The following is a 27977-nucleotide window of genomic DNA, read 5'->3' as shown; positions in this document are numbered from 1 at the left end:
TCGCATGTGAAAATACTTTATAAACTGAAGAGTAATGCAAGAATGTCAGGCTGTAGAAGTTAATCTGTAAGCTAGAACAGGACTCAATTATATCTAATTCCTCTTTTAACACGAGGGCTCCCAGTTTTTACTACGTAGGTGTGTCTTCTCCAGTAAAAGCTTTCTGGCAGGCAGTGCCCACAGACTGCTCTGGCTCCAGTTCAAATGCCTCACCGGGGCGAGTGTAAGACGATCTGGCTGTGGAGCCTCCACTCATAAGCCGAAGATTCGTTTCTTCTTCTCATGTACCCGATATTGTTATTCTTCCTGCTGTCTCCTGCTTCAGAGGGCAGAAACCTCCACATGACGGATGGAGTTGATCTTACCCCCTTCATGCTGGGATATACAGTTAGGTATCACTGGGTTTTTCATTACAAGTTGTTTCTGACCATCCAAAAATTATGCAGGTGGCTGGCTGCTAACAGAATGGCTCCACCCACTTCAACAATGGCTATCACATGACTCACAGACCCTGATTTCAATCATAGCGAACTTGAAACTGGGGGAGGATGTCTCACTAATGGTAGTGGACCAGTAAGCCATCATGCGCAGACATGCCGATTCTAAAAATTCATGCTCTTTTACCCTTTGTGTGCATCTGCTGGTGTTCGTATTAAAATACAACATGTTGCATTAATTTTTCTCTCCCAGCTTTACTGAGGTATAACCTACATTTTAACTACCTCCTTAATTAAGGTATAGATACTTCCATCACCCCAAAGAGTTTCCTCTTAACTCCCTGCAGTCAATTTCCCTTCCACAGGCTCTAGCCAATCAATCTGCCTTTGACTTTTCTAGAACGTCATATAAATGGAATCACTTGTAGTCTTGTGTCTGGCTTCTTTGACTTAGTGTAGTGTTTTTGAGATTCATTCATGTTGTTCTGAGTATCAGTCGTCTTTTTTTTTTTTGGCTAAGAAGCATTCCATAGTATAGATATACTATAATTTGTTTATCCATTCATCTGTTTGAATAACACTGCTGTGAACATTTGCATAAAAATCTTTGTATGGCCATATGAGTAGAGTAAACCTAGGAGCAGAATGGCTAGATGGCAGATGTATGTTTCATGACTTAACATATTGCAAAACTATTTTCCAAAGTGGCCGTTATCCCTTTACATTCCCACCAGCCACACATGAAAGTTCCAGTCTCGCCAACACTTGGCATAGTCGGTCTTTTTAATTTTAGCCATCTTAATTTGTATTTATTTTTTTCTTTGCATTTCCCTGATGACTAATGATGTTGAACATCTTTTCATGTGCTTATTTCATTTATCTTCTTTTGGGAAATGTCTGTTCACATCTTTTGTCCGTTTTTTAAAAACTGGGTTGTCTTAAGTGATAAGGAATCTTTATGAATGCTGGACACAAACCTTTTGACGAGCATTATTTTTAATGGGCGTATCTCACTTCATTACTGAAATGTAAGGATCAGCTCACAATGGGATTAGGAAGGAGGAGATGGCTGTATGTTCACAAATCTTGCTAAGCTGGACATTGCTGCCCTGATTCAAGGTAGTAATATAGTATTAGGTGCAGCAAAAGCTCCATAAACAAAATTCTTGTCTATCCTTATTAGCTATTTCTACAGGGACTTACTTTGAAATTGTTTTACAGTTTATTGTGTTTCATATCGTCTCAACAGTAACTGAGAACTTTTCTCAAACATTACACCCAGCTTTTTTCAATACATGGTACCTACTGGAGGATTCTAGATCAAAGTATTAAAGTAAATTAGGAGGTTAAGACAAGGCAGACTGGCAGAAGCTTAGCTTCAGAGAAGGAGAGACCTAATACCTCCGTATAAAATAAGACAGAAACTAGCAGCTCTACTAATTATTTAAAGCCATGATTTTATAACACTGACAACAATAAAATGTATGGCCTAGGACAAAAATAAGTTCTTCATTGTTTCCTAACGTTCATGGTGCACTGGTACCAGTGTGTCCCTTTTAACTCTTCTAGCAAGTAGCCAATACCAATGCACCCTCAAATATTTTGAATATATGTGCATTTTTCTTTCACTTTAAGATGACTTCAAAGGCTGTAACTATTACACCATCACTAATTCTTTTCTAAAAATGCCGTTATTGTTTCCCAGCGATGAGCATGCATCAAACACAGAAAATAAGAACTAAAAATTCGTAGTTAATCTCGTACGTGTGCTCTAATCAGCTATCTCATTTCATCAGGGAAAAGAACAGGATTCTGTCCTGCAGACGTGATGGTGAGAGGCTCTGATGTGTGGAGAGCTTCTCTGTTTTTCGGAACAGCTCCTGGGCTCTCATGTACAAGCTGGCCTGATGCAGGGATGGCAGTACCACCCACGGAGCCAGACACTGCTTTCTACTTTATTCAACATTAATGCACAAGCACAAGTGGACTGACTTACTGTGGGGACAACTGAAGGGCACCTAGGAGGAGAGAGGGACCCTCGGGGCGAGAACCACACAACAGAGACCCATCTTCACAAAAACGGCTCAATGTTGATTTCCACGCAGGAGCAGGGCATGGTCAGCTCGAATTTGGTGATAACATCAGGATGAAGGACCCCCAGCTTCCCGATGCTCTGACCCCGGGCAAAGATCTCAGCACATCGCCCGGGGAAGAATGCAGGGCCTGAAAAACAGGGAGAGAAAAATCAACGTTTCTCCTGGAAAAAACATCAATAGACATTTAACATTGAAAGCTCACTAGTCTACTTTGAAAAATAACTATTCTTCTTTAAACCACTGGCCATGAAATAAGAGTGCTCCCTCACACTTTCTGGTCTTAAAAAAGAAGCATTTGAGACAGCTAGTGGGAAGCAGCCGCATAGCACAGGGAGATCAGCTCGGTGCTTGTGACCACCTAGAGGGGTGGGAGGGAGGGAGACGCAAGAGGGAAGAGCTATGGGAACATATGTATATGTATAGCTGATTCACTTTGTTATAAAGCAAGAAACTAACACACCATTGTAAAGCAATTATACTCCAATAAAGATGTTAAAAAGAAGCAGCATTTTATAAGGAAAGAAAAGGTTAGGGGCAAATATGAAAATCAGGCCCTGTGTTTTTTTATCACAGCAGTCCGGGAAGGATGAAGAAAAGGAGGCTGAAGGAGCAGAGGCGGGAGAAGACTTGGGAAGTATGCAGACGTGGGACTGCTCTACAGAGGACAAAGGGAAAAATGAAATGTAAAACCAACGACTTTGCCTGGGAAGAACCTGTTTTGAAACAGGTTTTTCCATAGTAATACTTGCTGGATTAAAAGCCTACACTGAATTCATGTACTATTCAAAACATCACTCTTTTCTACCTCATTCCATAGAGAAACGCGAGCTGCCCTGTCATCGGCAGGCGTAGGCCTTGTACCAGAAATGTGACCCACATTCCTGTGGGAAAGAGAACTTCCTAAGCAGTTCTGGCACATCTACTGTAAACCCGCAGCAGAGGCTAGCCCCAGAGCAAGGCTGGCTGGGTTGGCCTCTGATTTACTCAAGACAGGCAGAAGGTTCCCTTGCCATCTGGGTGCCAAGGCATGGATACGGCTTACTAACCCAGTAACAGTTCTTGAGGTTTAAACAGCTAAAAACAAGCGAGCAGACAAACGTACAGGCCCACTGCATAGTCACTAAGTTACCAGTGCCACAGGGATGCATCAATGCTCCATACTCTACTGAGGTTAAAACCAATGCTGACTCATTTCTCTCATCACCAACTTGTAAAGGGATTAGGTCCACAGCTCCTGACCGATTCAACCAAAACATCTACTGGCATGAACTATAAAATGCTGAGCCACAAGCCTCCAGCCCGCCATTTCAGAGTGAGTGCATTATTTATGAAAGAGTAAACTTCTGAGTCTCTACTAATGGTTCCAAGGTCAGCATAAGGGAGAAACACAGAACTGGTGGGGTGTGTGTGTGGGTGCTACCATTAAGTCAGCACCAGTCACACCACAGAGACACAGGACGACTATGCAGAAGGATGTTTTCCTGAAAAATATTTTTAACTGTCATTCTTAAATAACCCCAAAGCAACCTGGTTGAATTATAAGGTGGCCTTGTTTCTCACATGCCCCCAAACTAAATAATTCTGCTTCACTATTAAAGCAAAAATTTCAATGAACTGCATTTGAAGTTCATAATTGTTTGGCTACGTGCATTAATCCACACTTGGAGAGAGGGATCAAATAAAATAATACAGAAACCATACTGCATCGATAATGTACAGCCTAAGAGAGAGACAAATATTGCTAAATCTGACAAAGATGGCATGTTTTAATTGTCAAAATAAAAAACCTAACTTAAAAGATAAAACCAGGCCAAAAATAAAACACATAAGTTGTACTCCCTGGCGGTCCAGTGGTTAAGACTCCATGCTCCCAATGCAGGGGGCATGGGTTCAATGCCTGGTCGGGGAACTAAGATCCTGCATGCCATACAGTGTGGGCCCCCCCCCAAAAAAGACCACCCCCCTCTCCCACCAAATAAATATTCACATGACAAGTCTGTAAAAGTGCTGGTGGTAAGTGGTATAACCAAGAATCAGAGCTGAAAGGCCTGCCCCAAAGTCATTTATTCTATCACCCCTGGCACCCCTTATACAGAATTACATCTGAATAAACTACACTATCTGAAAAAGATACCAGATTATTTTTTTCTTTTTCCAGATTATTTTTAAAGGCCATTCAGAGAGGAAGTTTTCGAGAACTTCCCTGATAACCTTGCTATGTTTAATCCTCACTGTACCCAAATCCTTCCTTTTAATCTATCTTCAAATTCCAGTGTGACTGGATTCATTTTAACTGAAGCATAAAACCAAACTATTTTAGAATCTAAGCCAGATGTGCTAGCTCTGACAGTGTTAGCAAAATAAAGCCTAAGAGATAAGAACTTAGAATTTTTACGTCATAAAGCAACTTTCTGAATCAGAGCTTTTTAAGCAAAATTCAGTCACGTTCTTCTTCAGCTGGCAAGCATGATAAGCCAGCTGGACCTCTCTCTCTCCAGAAGTTTGCACCAAACTGCTGAAGCTCACTAACCAGCTAAATACTTGGTCAAACAAAAGAATATTCATATCATTAAATAGAATTTTCCCCCTTTCCAAAGAAAAGCAAAAAGAACTGAAATTCATATTATGCATTATTTAAAACATATCCAGGTGTGGGAACATTCTAAATGGCACATATCAAAAGCTCTCAGCCCAGCACGGACCCGTCCCAGTCACCTCAGCATCCTAAACTGTCCCGGGTCAGAGGCCCTCCCCACAGAGGAGCTGCTTCGCAGTGAAGCAGGCACCAAAGGGGTCCTCTGCCCTCTCATCCAATGCTAATGCTCCCCTTCCTATCCACATGTGAAAATTAAGCCCAATGATGCGATTTCTGTATAAACTCCACTTTGCCGAAAACTGCACATTTTAACCTGTGATGACAATTTTAACTTTCTTGCCATTTTTCATTTCTACAAGGTCTTAAGATTTGCTGATTGATGCCTCTGTTGAGTTACAGCAAGGCTAAAGGTCTCTTCTTCAGACAAACTGAGAGGCACACAGAAGTGCCTTCAAGTTTGTAAGGGGTACAGAGAGAAACTGTACCACTTGACTGATGTATGTGAACTAGAAATACTGAGACAATTTTAAGTTACTAGAGCATAAGCATTTCTCAGTGCTTTTAAAAAATCTTTATGGTTCAAACCAATCTTTGCAGACAGAAGTGAATGGCTTCAAAGAAGGGCAGATGAAAAAGAGAATTGCTTCACTAACAAAAAAAAGGGAACACACCCCACTAAGGCAGCAATTAGGCCCGAGTTCAAAGATGAGAGCATCTCCTCCATCAGCAGGAGGGGAGCTCAGCGGATCGATGTGATCACAATGCTCTAGTTAGGACCAAGGCAACTTAAATCAGAGTCTTTCCAGAAGTAAAAGAAGTCACATCTGAATGGAACCTAAATATGGGTCTAGGCTTAGGAAAAATCAGACCTGGATGGTAGCCAGAGGCTACTTTGATCTCATTAGCAAACAAAAGTATTTCTGGAGAGGAGCAGTCTGCTGTGTCCAGAGTCAGAAAGCTGCCAATTCAAGGGAAATCATGTTACCTTGTGAATGGGAATTCTGAAATTCAAATTCTACAAAGTACCTTCTTTTTCTTTTAATCACCCATTTAGGCCCAAACAGAGTTCTGGTTTACTGTTGTACCAAGGTACATAAATACTACAATTTTCAACCTGTGCCCAAAACACTCCAGCAAAAAGCCTCTCGGCCCACTTTTCTACCTAGTTCCTTATACCGTTTAAACCTTCAGCTTTGCTGGTATCCATCACAGCAAAATGGCTTCGAACGGAAAACAGACTTGGGAAAAATAGTGTCCTCTGTTGAAGTACATGTGGAAACCCAGACAAAAGAAACATCAGTTAAGCACAAACAAGAATTTAATTTCCAGAACTTAGTGGGGTGTAAGTAAGTCCCTTAATTAAAGCTTTTGTAGCATCTCCTCAAGGTCTATAATTGTCTCTCTGTGCTCAAACGGCAGGACCACTTTGAGGACCTTGGGGGCAATTCTTGGGCCAGTAATCAGCACAGCACCCAGTCTTCAGCACATTTTCTGGCTAATTGACCTTCAAAGAGTTTGTGAGCTCCCTCTCTTGCTCGTTGCCAAACACCTTTCACAGTTTCTTTTTGCCCCCGTCTTTCTTTTGGAGTAATATTATAGGCCCAAAGTTTGGATAAGCTTTACACATAGAGTTATTCCTATAATTTTGTGAAGCATCGGAAGTAGAAGCTTAAGGCGGTAACTGAGCAGACCCTTAATCTGAAAGCTCCATGGTGTTATCAAGCATGAGGCTTAATTCCTTAATCTTTAAAACCCCTGCCATTGGCTGTTTTCAACTAATTCATCTGGTATTTTATATAATCCATCTCTAAAAATCATCCACTCATACAATTTTACTTTTCCCTTTCTTCACATTACTAATACATACTTTGGGGTTCAAATCCACATACTGTAACTGCCTTCAATCTGGTACTTTATCAAATTTTCCATAATAAAAAGAACAAAATTAAAAGGAGGGTGGGGAACACTGGAAAAGGAATGTCAGTGTATCCCATACACCACAGCCAATAATAGAAGCTATCATCACGAGCTTTAATAAAAGTAACCACACATAAGTCCCCAAATTCAGGGACGAAACACAAAATGCAGAATTATATAAATATAGTAAGCCACTGGGCCAACAGAATGTGTTTTAAATCTGTTCTAAATAACTGATAATGTATTATGGGGTGGGAGCAAGGAATAATCACTTAATAGGCTGACTCTAGGGCTGGCATCTACCCAAACCCTATCCTTTCCTCCCCTGAGGCCCTAATTCTAATACAATTAGATACATATAAAATTATCCATTCCACCATCCAGTAACCCATCCTAGGAAATCATACAAAGGGAAAAAAATAAAATAAAACCCAGTGTTCCATTCTGGAGTGAAACTGACAGAGTAGGTGGCCGGCCAAGAGTAGAATGGCGCTGCAATTATAATTTCCCACGCAGGACTTTCTTCTGGTCTCCTACCACTTTCTGAATATGTAGTAACCATAACTAACTATGCCACCAGCACATCAACCTCACTTTCCTTTTCTAAATAATGTTAATTTAAAGGAAAAAACAAAACAAAATATAAGGCTTAAAAAAACCCCCCAAAAACCCGACCACACACTTATAACATGTGAGCAGGGTATCATTCTTAAGGGTGGTTGTTCTCTAAGTTTTAGAACCAGGAGTTTTGGAGTGCCTCAGTGGAATGAGGGAGCACCCAGGGCGGAAAAGGCACAATGAAGATAAGATACGAACTTATAAAAAGAAAAGGTTTAGGAATGTGAGGAGGAAAAATTGGCATAACTACCACGATATAAACACACACAGTTTTTTCAGATCTTAGTACACTCCAGGTTGGAAGAGAAGTTCTCTGCAAAGACCATTTAATTTGTAAATGGAGACTGAATAATTTCCAACTGGTAATATAAAACACCCATTTTCCCCCAGATATATACAAGTCTTCACCTTATATCTGAAGTGAAATATTTATGGTACCTAAAGTCTTTAAAGAGAGGGGACCTAATCCCTTGAGTTTAATGGCTATCTTTCATCCCTTTCTAAAGATCAAAAGAAAGAAAAACCCCTTACACAACTTTACAGTGCTAATCCCAACACACCTGCAGACTTCGTTAACCCTTAACGCGGAGGCAACTGGACGGGAGAGGAGCACTGGGCCCACCTACACCCACAACACGGACGCAGAGCGGGAGCCTGCGCTCACAGGAGGAAGCCCTTAGGATCTAGTTTAAAGTCTGATCTTAACTATCTGTCTCTCATACACACGTACTCATATTTCATAACTTGAAGAGGGTCAAGAATGTTAGGAGAGGGGCTTCCCTGTTGGTGCAGTGGCTAAGAATCCGCCTGCCAATGCAGGGGACACGGGTTCGAGCCCTGGTCCGGGAAGATCCCACATGCCGCGGAGCAACTAAGCCCATGCACCACAACTACTGAGCCTGTGCTCTAGAGCCCGCGAGCCACAACTACTGAGCCCGCACTCCTAGAGTCGGTGCTCCGCAACAACAGAAGCCACCGCAATGAGAAGCCTGCGCACCACAGTGAAGAGCAGCCCCCGCTCGCCGCCACTAGAGAAAGCCCACGCAGCAACAAAGACCCAACACGGCCAAAAATAAAAACAAATAAATAAATAAATAAATTTATTAAAAAGAAGCAATATAAGCCCTGAAAATTTATATTAAAAAAAAAGTTAGGAGAACTTAAACGTGATACATCTAGTTGCAATTTTAAATCCGTCTCAATTTTAATTTGTGTAAAACCAAAGGATTTTTAACTCTAGGTTAACAAGTGCCCTGTCTATTGGCTTGTTTTGAAAATTCCTATTCCAAAATAATGCCATCATATCCTACATTTGTCTGGCATTTGAATCATTTCCTCCCAAATTTTCACATTTCTTAAATGTTCATAGGACAGATACAGAATAACAACTCAAAACTAAAAGGTATGGAGCATCATCCTGCCTTCCTGGGTCAATAAAATGGGTCTTTCCCAGTCTTTCATCTGATAAAAACCTTTAAAGGACAATTTCTCCAACCAAATATGAGCAATGTATTATCAATACTTTCTCCACAGTTATAGTAAAATAATAAAACAACAACAATAGAGAGACTGTTCTAGGGCTAATTAAAGGAAAGAATGGAAATGTGGAGTGTTTGAGACTGCATCTGTAATTTCACAATTAGTTAACCTACTCAATTGAGACCTTTGGCCAGCACGGAATAAACATAACCTCAAACATGTCATTATCATAGATGTGCTGTAGTTTCAGAATTAAACTTCAGCAGACAAGTAGGGAGTGTAGAAGAAAAAGAGAATAATGAGATTGTGAAAACAAAGTACGCTGCGTTCTACTCATCTCCTTCCATCCCCAGTAAAGGGAGTGACTTGGTCCCAGTGCAGCCCTGGCCAAGCCCCAAGGACAGGCAAGTTACAGATGGAAAAAGTGAAGCACAAGGAGATTAGGGGACTTGCCTGAGGCAAGCAATAGCATAGGCCAGAGAGTGAGCACCTCTGTGTGTGGCCCCAAGGCACAGAAGGCCTAGGGAATAGTGTTTTCAAACTTTCAGTCAAGCTGTCCATTTCATGTTTGCAAACCTCCTCTGGTTTAAAATTAAATAAACAAAACCTTTAAAAAAAAAAAAAAAAAAAAAGACTGACAACCTCTAGCCTTAGGGCATAACCAAGTATGCTCTACAATATTGTTAACACACCATGATATAGACAAAACCTAGAGCTTTCCAGGGAAGACAGAACTACATTTTAAAAAATCCCATATAACAGGCGTCCTTAAAGAATAAGTTCCAGATTCCTGAAACAAGACTGGAATAATTTAAACAGATAAATAAGCACCACAGTGACACCATCTAAAACGGCGAAGAAAAAGAGCTGCTACATTAGACCCTGCAGCAGAGGCTGCTCCTGAACCATTTAAACTCCTGCAGAATCTTAAAACTAGAAATGACCCTGCCAGTGATTTTGTCCATGCCTTTATTTCTAATATGAGAAAATGGATACCAAAGAGGTTAAGAAAACCATACAGCCAGGTAACAGCAGAGCTGAGAACCCAGTTCCTGATTGAACCCCAGTCTGTGACTCTTTTATATAATGCTGATTTTCTGAAGGGCAGACCTAGTATGTACCCAGAGGGTACTCTGGAGAGTGATCACCCATTCCAAAATGCTGTCCCAACTTCTTATATCTGCCTCTCCCAACAACCCTGTGGTACAGACAGGACAGACATTATCATTCCCATTTTACAGATGAAGAAACTGGCATAAAGGGATTAAGTCCTAAATCACATGGGCTAACACAACAGAAGGACCTGACCCAACACACAAGAGTTACGGTTACCGTATCACAGTTGATCATGCCTCCTAGGGCTCAACAAAATGTATTCTTCCTTTTTTTTTTTTTTTTTTTTGCGTTATGCAGGCCTCTCACCGCTGTGGCCTCTCCCGTTGCGGAGCACAGGCTCCAGACGTGAAGGCTCAGTGGCCATGGCTCACGGGCCCAGCCACTCCGCGGCATGTGGGATCCTCCCGGACCAGGGCACGAACCCGCGTCCCCTTCATCGGCAGGCGGACTCCCAACCACTACGCCACCAGGGAAGCCCCTCCCTATCATTTTAATCAACTTAGTTTATAATTCATGTTTATCATATGCCATTATATTTATATGTAGTAGTCTGCCAAATTGTTCTTGAAGTATTTTATGTTGGAGTTGTTTCCAATTATCCACTGTTACAAATAGGGCTCCTGTAACATATATGTTACTTGTTGCTCTTTTTTGGTTTCTTCCTTTTGCCAAAGGTAGACCACACAAGTAAAACAATGCCAATTATTGTATAGTTCAATTACATATCAAAATGTTAAACAGTGGACTTCTAGCAATGGTAGTACCAACAAACCACAAACTTAATATAAGATTATACTGATCTTATTTTGTACAACACTGATTTTAAAAAAATTTTCCCTTGCATAGTACCCACTACTTACTACCTTTTTTTTCAGTTCCACTGGTGGGGGAAAAAAAAAAAAGCATCAAAGCAGCTCAGGAAAATAATTCCAAGAGGAGATCTTTGTTCAGAGAATGCAATTCACAAACAAGCTAGGGGCCTTTAGGGATTAAGAGAATAAGCAGAAACCCTTCCCTTCTGGAAGAAGAGTGTGGAAGTGTAGTGGCTGCGAAAACAACATTGATAAAATATTTTAACAGCTACTGATGAATACTGGACACATCAAAACAGGTCTCACAGAACAGACAACAGGAAGTTCTGGAGACATTTAGAGCAAGGCATTTAATCTGATATTTCTGCTCAACTGTTTACTCTTTAGGGCTGGCTTCAACATCATTCAAAAGAAATAAAATTATTGTAACTACAGTCACACGGTTTATTGTTTAAAGAAAGGCAGGTAATTAATGTCTGCCTATTTGCTAATATACTGGGCCATGCTGCTGTTTCCCACGTTTCTTCTTTCACCTCTTCCAAACATGCTCTTTTCACATAAGGAAGTGTGTGTGTGTGGCTGTCAGCTGGGTGTGGTTTCAGAAGATGGAGAGGTTTTTCTATTCCACTAAATTTGCCCCACCCTTTTTAAAGCTAATAACCTGACATTTTCATAAAGGGACCAAATTTTTCTCCTTTCACAATGAGAAAGAATGCCAAAAATTAAAGCATCTCTTAAGTTCACACTGATATGTATCAACTGAACTTCAAGTCAGATGCTTTCCTGAAAAGAAAATTTTTTTAAAAAGGGCAAAATGGGAACAATGAGAGTACAGGGTCATGAAGAGGGAGGAGTGGAGGAAGGAACAACTAAGACGCAAGGCTGCAAAGATGCAAGTGTGGAGGGCTGGTGTCTGAAGGCGAGCTGCTGGCCTTGTATGTGGCCTATTTGGCCTAGAAGAACCCTCGGCAGGAAGACAACGTTCCTGACCCACGACCCACCAGGACCAGCAGGTGCTCAGAGGTATTTCCAGGAGGGGGATGGGTTGCCCACGTCACCCAAGTGACTATTGGCATTTATTTCTCAAGCAGGTGGAGATTAGGCCAAGCTATTGAACACTAATGTAAAGCAAAATAATCCATCAAGATCAAAACCACAACTGGGACCTCAGTGAAGTCCGATGGTCTGCCTATCATTTATGTAAAAGTAGCAGGAATGCTTTAAATGAATGTCAATCTGTGGGATTCCCGCAATGTTGTAATATACTGAAGACTGTCTCTCTAAAGGCAGCATAACGGGGAGGGAAGAGATGAGAGATGTGCTGGCAGATGAAAGAAACTCCAGAGAAGACAGATACCTAACGGGTGTTCGGTTAAGGTTCTCCCTCCCCACTGACCCAAAGTCCACAGTAAAATATGCATTTCTAATCTTTAAACAAAGCAGACTGTGAATTAATATAATATTTTTAAAAATCAGTGCAAGCCTTAGTTATTTAAGGCTTCTACAGTCTTGCCTGATAAAAAGAAATACTGGGAATATGTTGGTCAAAATGTACTTTATTTTGTAGAATATTTTCTAAGTACAAAAATAACTGAAGACAAAGCTTAAACTGTTTCTAACAATCATGTTATTAGCAATAATACTGATATTTTGAAACAAAGATGGATAAATAGGTAATAATGTAAATTCATTAGGAACCAAGATTTTCAATGTAAAGAAAAAGAGCTAACTATAAAGACAAACGTATTAAGTAAAAATCCTCTAATCCTGAATATAAATTGGAACTACCCATATGAACTCAAGGCTTTTTCTTTAAAAAAAAAAAAAAAAAATTTTTTTTTAAAAGGTTTTCCTCTGCGTACTAAAAAGTCCTAGAAACAATGACTCACTCAGTAGCAACGAGCAACCTTAGCACCTAGATTGTGATCTAAATTTGATTTCTCACTAAAAAGAACCAGGGCCACTTGGCAATATAGCTGATTCCAGGTCTGAGGCAGAAACTATATAAGATGAGCCCAGAAATATATTTCCTATATTATCACCCACATCCAAAAAAGCATCACCATATACAACTATTTTCTCCCTTTCATTTTATTAAGAACCTCCCTACCAATAAAAGCTTCTCAAGACTTAAAGCCTTCTCCTTCCCTTCCAGAATAATCCAGCCCTAAAGGGGCTGAGGAAGGAAGAAATCCTCTCACTCAAGTGTGGGCACTGGGTGTCAGAGCTAAAGGGGGCAGGGAGGGCATGCACAGGTGAGAGGGGAACAGCCCCGAGAGGGCAGTCAGAGACTGAGAGTGAGTGATGGGCAGGGCAGACACACAGGGGACAAGATGGAGTTTAGCTACCAACAGGAGCAATGAGCAAGTAAGTGAATAAATTATGAACCATGGGAACCAGGTTTCTCACTGTTGGAGGAGGTACAAATACAGAAGGGGAGAAAACTGGAACGAACCCTAAGGTGTTGGACTGGAATGGAGGTATTGCTGTGGGCTTATGGTCTTTAAAATATGTATAGATATAGGAGTTAGTATATGTATGTGTCTGTGTGCAACTAGAACCCTACATCTGGACTTGTAGACACCATTCCCCACTAAAAGGAACCAGGATGGAGAAATGGGACAATGGAAAGATCAAGATAAGCCTTGAATATCTTCTTGTGCCCAAAGCAAGAGAGTGCTAATAATAATAAAGAATAATAGGAACATGTTAAAAAGGATACAGAAGCCAGCTTGAAGGGACTCCCACTGGCCAAAGTGAGGACAACGTGAGAATCAGAATAATGGATTAAGATACACTGAATAAAACAGGAAATAATGAATCCATACTAAGATATATAAACAAATAGGAGGACTGATTAGGAACAGAACATTTACATAATTTCAAAGTTCCTCTCCACAAAATGTTTATTGATGATAATGGAGAAAGGAGTAACTTGACAGTAAAGAAGCCTAGCAGACACTAGTCTGATCAGGTGATTAAGTGAACATTATTCAGCTATAAGTGGAAATCAGGTGCCACAGATAGGATGCATTGAGAAGAGAGCGTTACTTCTGCAACATTCCTCCAAAGTTGCCTAACTTGAATCTAGAAAACCCCACATTGAGGAACACACTACAAAATAACTGGCCTATAATCTCCAAAAGTGTTAGGGTCATGAAAGTCAAGGAGAGACTATTCTAGAATTTTCCAGAAGGAGGCTAATGAGACATGACAGCTAAAGGCAATAAGTGATTCTTTGATATAAAGGATAATTGATAAAACTCACCCAGGGAAAAAGGATTAGATGGGGTCAACATTAACGTGAATAATATTTTCCTGGTTTTGACGATTATATTTTGGTTATGTAGGACAATGTCCTTGTTTGTAAGAAATACACACTAATGTATTAAGGGGTACAGGTTGGCAATTTATTCTCAAACAGTTCAGGCAAGTTTTTTGTCCTGCACCTGTTTTAATAAGCTTGTAACTGTTTCAAAATTTTAAAGTTAATAAAATGGGGTTTACATTATAGGAGTTTCTTCCATCAATTCTCAAAAAAAAGGGGAGGGGGTAAAAATTATTGCCCTCATCCTACACCTTTAAAGAAAAGGAAATATTAAATGTGAATACCTCAAGGGGAAAAGCACATTTTTCAGACAGAAGCACTTATTTATCAACCCTACCTAGAAATGTATTCAATATGTGTACCTCTTTTTCTCTCCACCCATCCATACTTTTAATCCTTCTGGATTAAAGCTGAATTGAATGTTTAGAGGGTTAATATTTAGTGTACCAGAACACATCATTCTCTAGAAATTCAGAGGAGAGCGGTCGGTGCAGCGCACCAGTGTGCCAAAACCAGGGTGCTGCCAACGTGCAAAGCTGCTCCTCCCTGAGGAAAACCAAACTTACATATCTAAGATCAGAACTGAGTAGTGCATTCAGACAATAACACAAAGCTACAGTAAATAAAACAGCGTGGTGCTGGCACAAAAACAGACATATGGATCAATGGAACAGCACAGAGACCCCAGAAATAAACTCACACACCTATGGTCAATTAATCTTTAATAAAGGAGGCAAGGGCTTCCCTGGTGGCACAGTGGTTGAAAGTCTGCCTGCTGATGCGGGGGATGCAGGTTCGTGCCCCGGTCCGGGAAGATCCCACATGCCGCGGAGCGGCTGGGCCCCCCGTGAGCCATGGCCGCTGAGCCTGCGCGTCCGGAGCCTGTGCTCTGCAACGGGAGAGGCCACAGCAGTGAGAGGCCCGCATACCGCAAAAATAAATAAATAAATAAACAAATAAATAAAGGAGGCAAAAACATACAATGGAGAAAAGACAGTCTCTTCAATAAGTGACACTGAGAAAACTGGATAGCTACGTTAAAACAATTAAATTAGAACACTCTCTAACACCATATACAAAAATAAACTCAAAATGGATTAAAGACCTAAATGTAAGACTGGATACTATAAAACTCCTAGAGGAAAACATAGGCAGAACACTCTGACATAAATCCCAGCAGGATTTTTTGGATCCATCTCCTACAGTAATGGAAACAAAAGCAAAAATAAACAAATGGGACCTAATCGAACTTAGAAGCCTTTGCACAGCAAAGGAAACCATAGACAAAATGAAAAGACAACCTACGGACTGGGAGAAAATATTTGCAAACAATGCGACTGACAAGGGATTAATTTCCAATATATACAAAAAGCTCATGCAACTCAATAACAACAAAAAAAATGAATAACCCAAACAAAAAATGGGCAGAAGACCTAAATAGACACTTCTCCAAAGAAGACACACAGATGGCCAACAGGAACATGGAAAGATGCTCAACATTGCTAATTAGCAGAGAAATGCAAATCAAAACTACAATGAGGTATCACCTCACACCGGTCAGAATGGCCATCATCAAAAAGTCTACAAATGGGGCTTCCCTGGTGGCGCAGTGGTTGAGAGTCCGCCTGCTGATGCAGGGGACACGGGTTCGTGCCCCGGTCCGGGAGGATCCCACATGCCACGGAGCGGCTGGGCCCGTGGGTCATGGCCACTGGGCCTGCGCAACCAGAGCCTGTGCTCCGCAACGGGAGAGGCCACAACAGTGAGAGGCCCGCGTACCGCAGAGAAAAAAGAAGTCTACAAATAATAAATGTTGGAGAGAGTGTGTAGAAAAGGGAACCCTCCTACACTGTTATACTGTGGGAATATAAATTGGTGCAGCCGCTATGGAAAATAGAATGGAGGTTTCTTAAAAAACTAAAAATAGAATTACCACATAATCCAGCAATCCCACTCCTAGGCATATATCCAGAAAAGATGAAAGCTCTAATTTGAAAAGATACATGCACCCCAATGTTCACAGCAGCACTATTTACAATAGCCAAGGCATGGAAGCAACCTACATGTCCATCAACAGATGAATGGATAAAGAAGATGTGACATATAAATTCAGTGGACTATTACTCAGCCATAAAAAGAATGAAATAATGCCATTTGCAGCAACACGGATGGACCTAAAGAACACTAAGGGCTTCCCTGGTGGCGCAGTGGTTGGGAGTCCACCTGCCGATGCAGGGGATGCGGGTTTGTGCCCCGGTCCGGGAAGATCCCACATGCTGCGGAGCGGCTGGGGCCCCTGAGCCATGGCCGCTGGGCCTGCGCGTCCGGAGCCCGTGCGCGTCTGGAGCCTATGCTCCGCAACGGGAGAGGCCACAACCGTGAGAGGCCCGCATACCACAAAAAAATAAATAAAGAGATGCACGCTACCATATATAAAATAGACAAACAACAAGGATTAACTGTATAGCACGGGGAACTATTTTCAGTATCTTGTAATAAACTATAATGGAAAAGAATCGGGGGAAAAAAACCTGAGCAGTACAAATCACCCTAAAAATCCTCTCAACTTTCAGGATTTGGGTCCTTGAAACTGGAAATGAACTTCTTTTGCATCTCTTTTTATTTGGGCCATAGCCTTTTCTGTAGAATAGTGGAAGCCAACGTCTAGTTTGGAAGCAGGAAAAAAAGGAGTACAAGGTGTTAAATAAAAATACCTTTCTCTCTCTCTCTCTTTTGCCCAGCACATACAGTTAAATTGAAACAACTCCTAAGTATGCATTAAGTCACAGCATGCATTCTCAAAGCGGAATGAAAACTGGTTCTTGGCTGGGGAGAGGGGGTATGAAAAAAAATCTTATATTACAGTGGTTTGGAGCCCTCCAAAGATGAACCCTACTTAACAAAACTGTACTCCTCAGTGTTCAGTTCGTCTCACTGGGCTGTCTTGGGCTTCACAGAAGCAGCACTGAAATGGAAAACATAGCAAATGTATGCAAGATCAGTGCTCCACAACTGTGGCGACAGATAGCTCTGATCCGGTGACTGGAAGACTTTGTATCAAGCGCTCAATTGCAAGGTCACGTTAAGAGTGACCTGCATGTGCCAGGAATCACCACTGGCTGCCCTGTGGACTCTGTTTATGTGTGCTCTTGAGAGCTTCCCTGCATAGTTCAGGCTTTGAGAACTAAATAAAAAGTTTCTAATTTAAAAGGTTATTATTCAACACATCATTAACTACATCAAGTGCTGGAAAGAAAAATGATCAGCAATATCTGACCACCAGCTAATTAAAAGTTATCTTCTCTTATCAAGGAAAAGTTAAATTCACTAAAAATGACTTTTTAAGAAATTAATTTTTCAATTGTTTTACTTCTGCTGGAAAAGTGGCTTTTGAATGGTTTTTAAAAATTTTTGGTTACAGTTATATATTTAAATTGCCAATTGGCATATATAATGATGCACTACAATTTATATAAGTATGTAACATTAAAAGCTATGCAGTAGATACAAAGTTAAACGTTAGTAGTTTTTTGATTTAACTCTCTCTTTTTTTTTCTGTCTGCACCACTAGGCTTGTAGGATCTCAGTTCCTCGACTAGGGACTGAACTTGGGCCACAGCAGTGAAAGTCTGGAATCCTAACCACTAGGCCACCAGAACTCCCTAATTTAACTCTTAACTTAAAAATGTTTACTTATTCGTAACCCTGAATTGAATTTTAAAAATAAGGTTTATACTTTTTATGTATAAAGCAAAGCTATACATAATAAATATGCAGTATACCAGTGGTATTAACATTTTATGGAGGGGCAATTAGGAAAAAAGTCTAAAACCTTCTTTAAGGGAGAGATAATAAAAAGAAGCTGATAAAAACAAAAAAAAAAAAAAAAAAAAAGAAGTTGAGAAATACTGTGTTACAAGACCTATCAGATGGGAAAGTGAGCTAAGTCATTCAAGTGGGACGTGCTGTGGAACACGCACTCCAACACTGAGTACTGAAACGTCAAGTGGGTACCAAGGCACATCAAAAGCACGAGGTGGTGAGCATGAGTGGAGAGAACTTTGTCTCATACATATAAGAGAGAGTGAGGCAAGGAAATAAAACACACTCGAGAACAACACAGGGCTACGCGAATCATGATAGCTGCTGAGGCTTTAATGGGCACTGTGGCCCCACGTCATCCCGCTGTTTTGACGTATGGTGATCACTGCAGATGTGTTTAACATTGCTCTTAATAAAGCCTTCAAAGAAGGTAACAAAAATTGTAGTATTTGAAAGCTTGCCTCAAACACCGAAAAAAACCAGAGACTCAGGGGATTAAGGACATTTTTTACACAGCGTAGTAAGGTCAGAAGCTTATTAACTTCCAAACTTTTTTTCTTTTCAATGTGGTGCCTTAACAGAGTCATGTCTTTGCTGATGGTAACTAAAAATGTGGAGACACTATACAGATCCCCCTTTTTTCCAGCCTAGACTTTTTGTGTAAATCAGACCATAAACGGCTCCTGTACTCCAGCAAGCTGTTCAATACATATTCTTCTCATATATTTCCAAGCTCATGTTACACTAAACACCAGTGTGAAGGCTGGGGAGACATCACAATTTCACCCGTACTTTTTAGCATCTGAAATCTTTCACAGGTGTCCTGAAAGAGGAAAAAGGTCATGACCTACAGGTCAAGTCAATGGTCATTAGGTGATGCTGTAACAGAAGGTATCTAAGTAACCTCTGTGGGTACATATGGTGCAGGATTAAATGTGCCTATTACTTACAAGGTTATTTTTCATTTCACAAAATGAATTTTGAGCAGCATGAAAATTAGAATTGTCAAAACTAAAAGTACTAAAACTTGTTTTTCCATCAGGAATCTTGTCTCAGGTTAAACTGACATTTTCCATAGATTTGTGAATAAACAAAACTGAAATAGTAACAAATTCAAGGGGAAAAAATACACACTCAAGTCAGTGCAGCCAATCGCACACAAAGCCTACTACCTTCCCTAAGAAATTATTTTCGCCACTGATTTGCCCAGGAACCACATAACTGTTCTAAACACAAAAATGTTGCAAATTTTCCTTGCCCAGAAGTGGTTTTGAAAAGGATAAATGCATTTTAACATACATAATTTAGTTTGCAACAAACCACAAAAACAAAGGGAAAGAAGTCTGAAAAAAAGCGCATACATATGCTGTAATGATCCGATCAAATGCCACTAAAACATGATGAGTTGTTCCAAGTGTTCAAAACGCTCTACAGTCTGTTAAAAAGTTAAAGGTTCTTCTTTCTTTTTTCTACTCAACGACTGCCCTTATTCTATCAGCAGTTTGGCATTCTAGCTCACCTTGTGTTCTTAATTGCAAGGGCGCTCAGCAAATAAAAACTCTGTGAGACTAAGTGACCATGGCTTCTAATTGTGGCTGCAGTCACAGGACTTGGGAGTGCTTCTCAGAGATCCACAGGCTGCAGAGGGCTGCTGTCTGCATGAGAAGCCAGGTTACATGCCAATGTCAACAGAACTCCCTGAGATCAATGTGATGATCAATGAGATGAGTTTCCAGGTTTCTCTCACAGTGGACAGGGCCAAGTTTCTCAAAAGGGAATCAAGTTCTGTTCCACTCTCTACCACCAAACAAAGCGGCACAAAACGAAGTCAGTGGTGTTCATCAGAAAGGACAGAGAGAGATTAGGTATATCTGCCAATGAACTGACATTAGCAAGACTCTCTGGTGAACAGACTTAGCTCAATTATAATGGCAAAGCCACCACGGACTTTTAACTATTAAAAGGTAAACCATATGCCAGAGTAATAGAAGACAACTCAGTAATTTAGAATGGCAGGAAATGGTAGCTCTTAATCTGTTTCTTCTTGACTTTTTTGATACTCTGAAGACCTTTTATTGAAGCAGAAAAAGCTTTATGCAAAATAATAAAATATGCAAAATAACAATAAATCTGAGGAAACGATGTAGCTAAACACGCCCTAGCAACCAAATTCCTGTGTAGGGATTTACTTAGGAGATATATATATATATATATATATATTTATATATATACATATTATATATCTATTAAATTTTAGATGAAGAACTTATACCAACTTTACTGCTGACTTATTTTGACAAGCCACTTCTTTAGGTCTTGGTTTCTTTAACCATTTAAAAAAAGGTAATCATATTTGTCATTATGTAATCAAAACAGATAATTAAAATATAACATTACAATATTCTATTATGAGAGCCAAAGTAAATTCAAAAGTAAACACAAGATGGCCCCTGTCCTCATACAAAATCAAACACCAGTAACAATTTGGCCTAAAAAACTGAACATGAAGACCTACAACCACATCGTAAGTGGTTACAGTTTATGAATGTATTTTCTAATTTGAAAACACACACACACACACACACACACACACACACACAGACACACACACCCACACCCACACACGCACTCCAAGCCAAAATGATAGACATTTACATATTAGGGATATTAAGTACTAAGTATTATATTGTTTTGGTGCTAAAATAGAAAAGGATTAAAATTATAATATCATAGGTTTCGAATGATGAAAATAGAACTTAAAAAAAAGATCAACACATATGAGCTGTATCATAAAAGGTTCCGAGTGGCACAAATGGTTCCAAGTGGAACTTTTCCAAATGCTGAATGCTGTAGCTTCTACCTTCATAAAGTTTCTTAAATCAGTCTTCTCCTCGGTATAGCCTTGGCCAACATTCAAAGTCAAGCCCTTATTCTCACTATAACACCTTTCAACCATTCTCTTCCCCTCTACTCTCCATGCCGCCCAACCTACATAATGCTGCCAGATTAATTCCTTCAAAGTACAGATCTAATCACATCACTCACTTAAGAAAAAAAAAAAAGCAGCAGCAGCTTCAATATTTTCCAGCTAATTAGCTACAACTCCTTATTCTAGCACTCAGGACTCTAAATGTAGTCCCAAGCTTCTTCCTCACCCTGTAGTCAAACCAAACTGCACTAGGCTATGTTTCCCATCATTTTTTGCCTTTGCTCTGGTGGTCTGCCTTGCTTCCCACCTATTCCTTCGAAGGCCTATGTCACTTTCCAGAAACTCACTAACGCTTTCCCATATGCTCTTAAGAAACCGCACCATCTCCCTCTTTGGAAACTTCAAGGCACTCGCCAAGCTGGTATGCAGTGGTCATTCCCCCTGTAGGTTCCTTGACAGCAGGATCTGTGTCCTACTTATTCTGTCTTCTTGAAGCCTGTCTCATGACAGGGGAACTTAGAGGCTTCTGAGAAATATGTCTAAGGAACTTACTGAGGCAGGAGAGTCATTATATTAAGACACTGGTCTATGGCTTCTAGAAACATCATTAATATAAAAGTTACATATAAAAGTATCATATCCACAACAAATTATGCTCCAATTTACCATTTCAGCTCTCTGCAACCTTTCAAGTAAGAAAAAAAATTATATCTCATATATATGACATAATCTGTTTCAGGAAACAGAGTTTTATTCAGCTAATCTCTATATGAAGTAAAATTTCTGAGAAAAGACTCTGTATAGAAGGTTAAAAAAAATGTGTCACATCAGCTTTCAGGCTGCCATTAACTTGGATGACCAGATCTTAAAGCAGAAATTCTAGAATAGTCAACTGGTGAATGAGTAATGTGAAGCCACTATAAAGACAGGCAACTTGGTCTTGTGGAAAGAACAGTGGGAGGCAGGCGCCCTGGGGTCCCCATGTGTGACCCAGCCCAACTCACTTGGCTTGCCTATCCTTGGCTTCTTCACTTGTCAAATCAGGGAACTGGACTTGATGAACTCTAAGACCCAGTTCCAACACTCTAAAATTCTATAAGCATCACACATATCTTCACTGAATGATTACTAATGAGAGATGTGGTAGAAAATGATAACTCCCTGCAATATTTAATCTTTCAATTTTATAAAAAAAAGATAACTCCACAAATCTTCAACCTAAAAAGGCCATATATTTAGGGTTACTGCATTTTCAAAGAACTTTCCAAATTAAAAAAAAAAATTGAAACAATAATAAAAAACCATCTCTGAGGACCAAGAAAAATACAACTAGGGGAAAACAAAAATATGTCCCCCCAAACCTCACACCAGTATAAGTACTGCTAAATAACACTTTGAAAAAAGTGAACGTTCCAATAGAAATTTAAGATGCCAGATAAAGTTATAAAATTGTCAGGTAAACAGTGGAAATAAAGTGGTAAAATGTTTCTTTCAAGTTGTCTGTGGATCTCTTATCTAATACTGATTCAAGCTATAGGGATATGAAAAGCAAAAATTTCAGGATTCCTCAAACAAGAAACTAGCATTTTAGGAGTATATATACAATTTAGTTAGCCTAACTTCCAATGTCTCTCTTTTTTCCTCTTTTGCCTTAAAGGCTTCAGGCAGGAGGCTCTGAGCACAAGTCATGAGTTCTGGTTCTCTCAGCTTCCAGTTTGGATTGTGGGTTGACCATGACTTGATGGTGCCAGTAACTAGGGGTTACCAGCACTCAGCTGGAACAAAAGTATAATGTGTGGCACTACAAGAGCTCTGAAAAGCATCTTCTCAAAATACTGGAGGGAAAAAGGATATTTCTAGAAAATACTGACAATTAATTGATATGAAGCTCTATCTCCCACCTCCCCCCTAAATCAAAACCAAAAACACTTTATCACAAATAGGGCTTCGCCTCTTCATTATGGGATCATTGACTCTTGACTCAGCTGATCTGTCTCACCTTCTGATGCTCTGATCACATATCCTCCCTTCTTTTCGCCAGGAGGCACATCAAGTAGCTGCATGATTCTGTCCAGAAGCCCATGGATTATCTCAAACCCAGGATTCTTGTTGTAGTAAACAGCACAGAGATGCCTGTAGTTTCTTGCACCTACATCTGAAAAAAAATAAAAGAATTGGTCACAAGGCTACACTGACCATCACTTAAGAAGCTGATTTACCCCAAAACATAAACTCAAGCAAAATCAACAAAAAGGGAAACCAATTAGGAAACATAGACCCAATCAAACTCAGAAAGACAAGATAAGATGGTTTTTCAACCATTAAATTCCCTGAGGTGTTTTTACTTGGGGGAGATGCGGAAAACCCTCAATGCTGGGCCAGGAACAGTAAGGCTTCATTGTGGTACGAACTGGTAAAAAATTTAGCAACATTTTTCAGAACCTTAAAATTTCATACTCTTTTATTTACAATACTATCCAAAAGAAATAATTCTAAATACAAGAATGGATTCATGTAGAAAGATCTTACTTCTACACAAAGCGTTATTTCCAACAGTGAAAATCAGAAACAACCCAAATTGGGAAATGGCTACGTAAAGTACAGCACAATCACTCAGCCGAATACTAGGCAGCTAAAAGGCATCTTTATGAAGATTCATCATAATAGAGCTAGCTTACGACAGTAAACATAACAAAAAAGGAGGCCACAAAGTTCAAAAAGAGTCAAAACTAAACTATATCGTCTAAAGAATATCCACAGGTTGGACAACTATGAAGCAAAGAAGAGAATGACGATCACAAAGGTTAGCACAGTGATTGCTCTGTGTAAGGGAAGGTAGTTTTGATGGGGAAGGGGCTTAACGTGGATGGTTACACTAGTGTTTGCTTTATAATCTTTTTAAACTGTTTATGTCATATATACACATCACAATTAAAACAGGGGAAAAAAAGCAATTTATGAAGAATCACAGCTATGTAAATATAACCACAAGCCAAAAAACTCCATGCACAGGAAAAAGAATGTAAAGAAATATACCCGAATGTTAATAGAGGTTCTGTTTGGGCAGGAATATTTTTTTCCCCATTTTTCCTTGATTAGTATATTTTTTCTACTTTGAAAATCAGGACAAACTTACACAATGTAATATTTTTTTTAAAATAATTGCAATAATCCAAGTGAACTCTAATAGGTGACTAGATAAACTGGTTCACCCATACAATGGAATACTACTCAGCAATAAGGGAGACTTGATAACTTTGAGGAATCTCAAGGACATGAAGCTGGATGAAAGAAGCCAGTCTTAAAAGGCAATATAAGTGGACAATATAAGTCCATTTATATGACATTCTGGAAAAAACAAAAGTATACCAACAGAGAACAAGATAGCGGCCATCTGGGGTTAGATGTGGGGGAAAAAATGTGACAACGTGGGACATGTGGGTTTTGGGGGTAACAGAACTGTTCTGTATCCGCAGTGATGGTTACAAAAATTTAAAACTCATTTTTAAAAAAATATCCTTATTGGAGTATAATTGCTTTACAATGTTGTTAGTTTCTGCTGTATAACAAAGTGAATCAGCTATACATATACCTATATCCCCATATCCCCTCCCTCTTGTGTCTCCCTCCCACCACCCTCCCTACCCCACCCCTCTAGGTGGTCACAAAGCACTGAGCTGATCTCCCTGTGCTATGCCACTGCTTCCCACTAGCTATTTTACATTTGGGAGTGCATATGTGTCCATGCCACTCTCTCACTTCGTCCCAGCTTACCCTTCCCCCTCCCCGGGTCCTCAAGTCCATTCTCTACATCTGCATCTTTATTCCTGTCCTGCCCGTAGGTTAGTCAGAACCATTTTTTTTTTTGCGATTCCATACAGATGTGTCAGCATACAGTATTTGTTTTTCTCTTTCTGACTTACTTCACTCTGTATGACAGACTCTAGGTCCATCCACCTCACTACAAATAACTCAATTTCGTTCCTTTTTATGGCTGAGTAATATCCCATTGTATATATGTGCCACATCTTCTTTATCCATTCATCTGTCGATGGACACTTAGGTTGCTTCCATGTCCTGGCTATTGTAAACACTGCCGCAATGAACATTGTGACACATGACTCTTTTTTGAATTATGGTTTTCTCAGGGTATATGCCCAGTAGTGGGACTGCTGGGTCTTACGGTAGTTCTATTTTTAGCAAAACTCATTTTTAAAGAAAGATATGCATAGCGTATGAAGACAGACTCAAATTCAGTGGAGATCATTTAACTTTTTAACCGGTAGATACACTTGTGGCCCTTTAATAAATTCTGGAGGAGACTACTGCTCTACACAAACAGTGAATGAATGTTGGCTTCGTTTTGCCTTTCAAATCAGGAGAAGAGAAAGAACAAACTAATGTCTATCTGGGAGAACAAACTGAAAATAAAAAGCTGCTTCATATTAGCATGTATTGAGCAAAAGTTCTTCCACAGACTTATTCCCATACTATAATTTGCACAAAATATAGAATGTCTTTTGCCTTCCAGATATCCAAATAAACAAATGAGTATTTTAAAACACTGTACTTTACTGCTAGTAATATAAAAGTTAGCCAATAAATGGGGTAAAAGGAAAGGGAAACTTAGTATCCAGAACTTAGTATCTTTCTATCAACCTATCTGTCACCTTAATTCTCAAGACACTCATGTAAGCTAGGTTTTATTGTATCTATAAAGTGGATAGGGAAAATAAGATGGGGAAACAAAAGTTCAGAAAGGTTTTGCCCAAAGCCAAGCTAACTGCCTGGAGAGAACTGTAATTAATTACACAGCTAGTAAGTTACAAAACCAGGATTTGACCAGGACTGTCTAACTCTAAAATCCATGCCCTCTCTACTATACAGTAGTAATCTCTAACTCTCTAAAGGATTTAGATGAGATCTCTAAATCTCTAAGGGATTTAGATGAAAATAAACAATATAAGGGCAAGCTTATGTATGAATATATTCTTAGTATAGTCGAAGATGTGCATTCTTGAAATGTTTTTGATATGATACACAGATGTTTTCATTTTCAAAAGTTTTCATATTTAAGAATTGTAGTCAAGCAACTGAAATAAATTATTTTTAGAAGTCAGTTAACTAAAGTTTCTAGCCATCAACAGTACTGTAACTCATGGGAAGTACGTTCTGAGTTAAACTTTGGACTGAACATACATAGAGAAATAACTGTTCTTGCCATGTAACATTTCTTAGCACCCACAATGTTCAAAGCACTCCACTAGAGGTCAAAGCCAGCATACAGCCTGCACAGACTAAACCCTCAACAATTATTTTCTGAATAAATGAATAAAGCCTGGAAAGGAAGCTAAGCATACACCAAAAAATCATTAAACAAGGCCAGGACAAGACAGTGGCCACAGTCTAAGTCAGCACAAGAGCCAGCTGGTGTCAGAAAGTGAGTACTGTACCCTGTCACTCTCCATCATTTCCATGTGCAAGAATAAAGTAATCTGGTGCCTAAAAGCTATGATCGGAGGTGTCGGAATAAAGATTAATATTAAAACCAGGCAGGCATCAAACATCGCTAAATCAACCACATGCATTAACTAAAATGAGGGGCCTGATTGCTCTGTAGGAACACACACACACACACACACACACACACACACACACACACACACACACTCTCCTCCTCTCCCCCTCCCTCCCTGCTCAACCCCTCTCCCCAGCCCCCTTCCCTTGAAGGGAAAAAAATGAAATGAAACAAAACTAACTTATCCCTTTCACATTACGGACTTGCTCCTGGGCACCCCTGCCATGTGGGACCCATTTGTTACTGTCACATGCTTCCACTTTAACACACAGACACGTACTGAAACCACTTTGTAGTCCCATTTTTGCTGTGAGAGAAGAGTCCAACAGAAATGCCGTCATTCAGAGAGCTTAGCAACACAAACTGGAAGCTCTATTTTGGTAACCTTTGCCTTGGAATACTTCTGTCCTGATCTCCAAATTATGTAAAACCTGCCTTTCTGATTAAGAGGAGCAACATCTGGTTTAAAGACTTAGAATTAAAAAAAAAAATTAAGTGATTTTGATGATCAGAATAATGAAGTTACAATAAAAAATACAAGACTTAAAAAAATTATACTCCATTCAAGAAAGGTTTCAGGATGTTGACAGCACACGCATATACAATAATGAGCTATATATTTTTAAACTCAATTTTGCAGTATTTTAAGGAAAGGCCACTGACTTTTAGGGCTTTATACTAAACCCACCATAAGAATTAGATTAAATACATTATTTAGGTGCCCCTCCCAGCTCCCACCACTGATTGGCTGGTTTTTCACATCTCTCCCAAGTGCTACCATTCCCTCTAGACTTGCTTCCTCACATCTTGCTAAGACATTCCCTCTGAATTAGCTGGATTGAATTAAAAGAGAAAATAACCATACACTCAGTTCCACCCAGAATTTCTCCTTGGAGAAACTGCTAGGCATAATAAAATTCCCACTTCCTAGTATTTTGCACTGAGAGACCATATTACATCACAGGAAGTTCACTGACTGCATGCCTCAAAATAAGAACTATTTAAATTTCATGTCAAAACTAGGGTTTGTTGGAAATGCCTCAGTTCTTTATAACTCAGTTAACAGACCTCTTGTGTCATGCCATCAAACAATTCTGCTTTTTAAATAGGCCTGCCAAGTATGTCAGCCTAAATTACCAGTGTCTTTCACAGACTTCAAAGTACTGCCTGGAGAGGCTGATGTAAACCACCCAGAGAAGGGGTGGCTGGCTACGATTCTGGAAGCTGAAAGAACATGCCAAGTGATTTT

General features: G+C 39.8%; 1 protein-coding gene across 3 annotated transcripts in view; it reads right to left on the bottom strand.

Annotated features, from left to right (window-relative positions):
- Window positions 1-27977, bottom strand: part of FARSB (phenylalanyl-tRNA synthetase subunit beta) — a 68386-nt gene continuing 40409 nt past the window's right edge. For all 3 annotated transcript variants that reach the window (XM_024763178.1, XM_024763177.1, XM_024763179.1), the window contains exons 16-17: window positions 23150-23305; window positions 1-2660 (exon numbers count right to left, since the gene is read on the bottom strand). In XM_024763178.1, the coding sequence (XP_024618946.1) occupies window positions 2509-2660; window positions 23150-23305 (308 nt within the window). In that variant the 3' untranslated portion in view covers window positions 1-2508. The remainder of the gene's footprint in view (window positions 2661-23149; window positions 23306-27977) is intronic.

The sequence above is a fragment of the Neophocaena asiaeorientalis genome, unplaced genomic scaffold (genome assembly GCF_003031525.2).
Source record: "Neophocaena asiaeorientalis asiaeorientalis breed wild unplaced genomic scaffold, Neophocaena_asiaeorientalis_V1.1 scaffold86, whole genome shotgun sequence".
Taxonomy (NCBI): Eukaryota; Metazoa; Chordata; class Mammalia; order Artiodactyla; family Phocoenidae; genus Neophocaena; species Neophocaena asiaeorientalis.
Note: the sequence above shows the minus strand (reverse complement) of the source record. Positions and strands in the feature narration are given on the sequence as shown.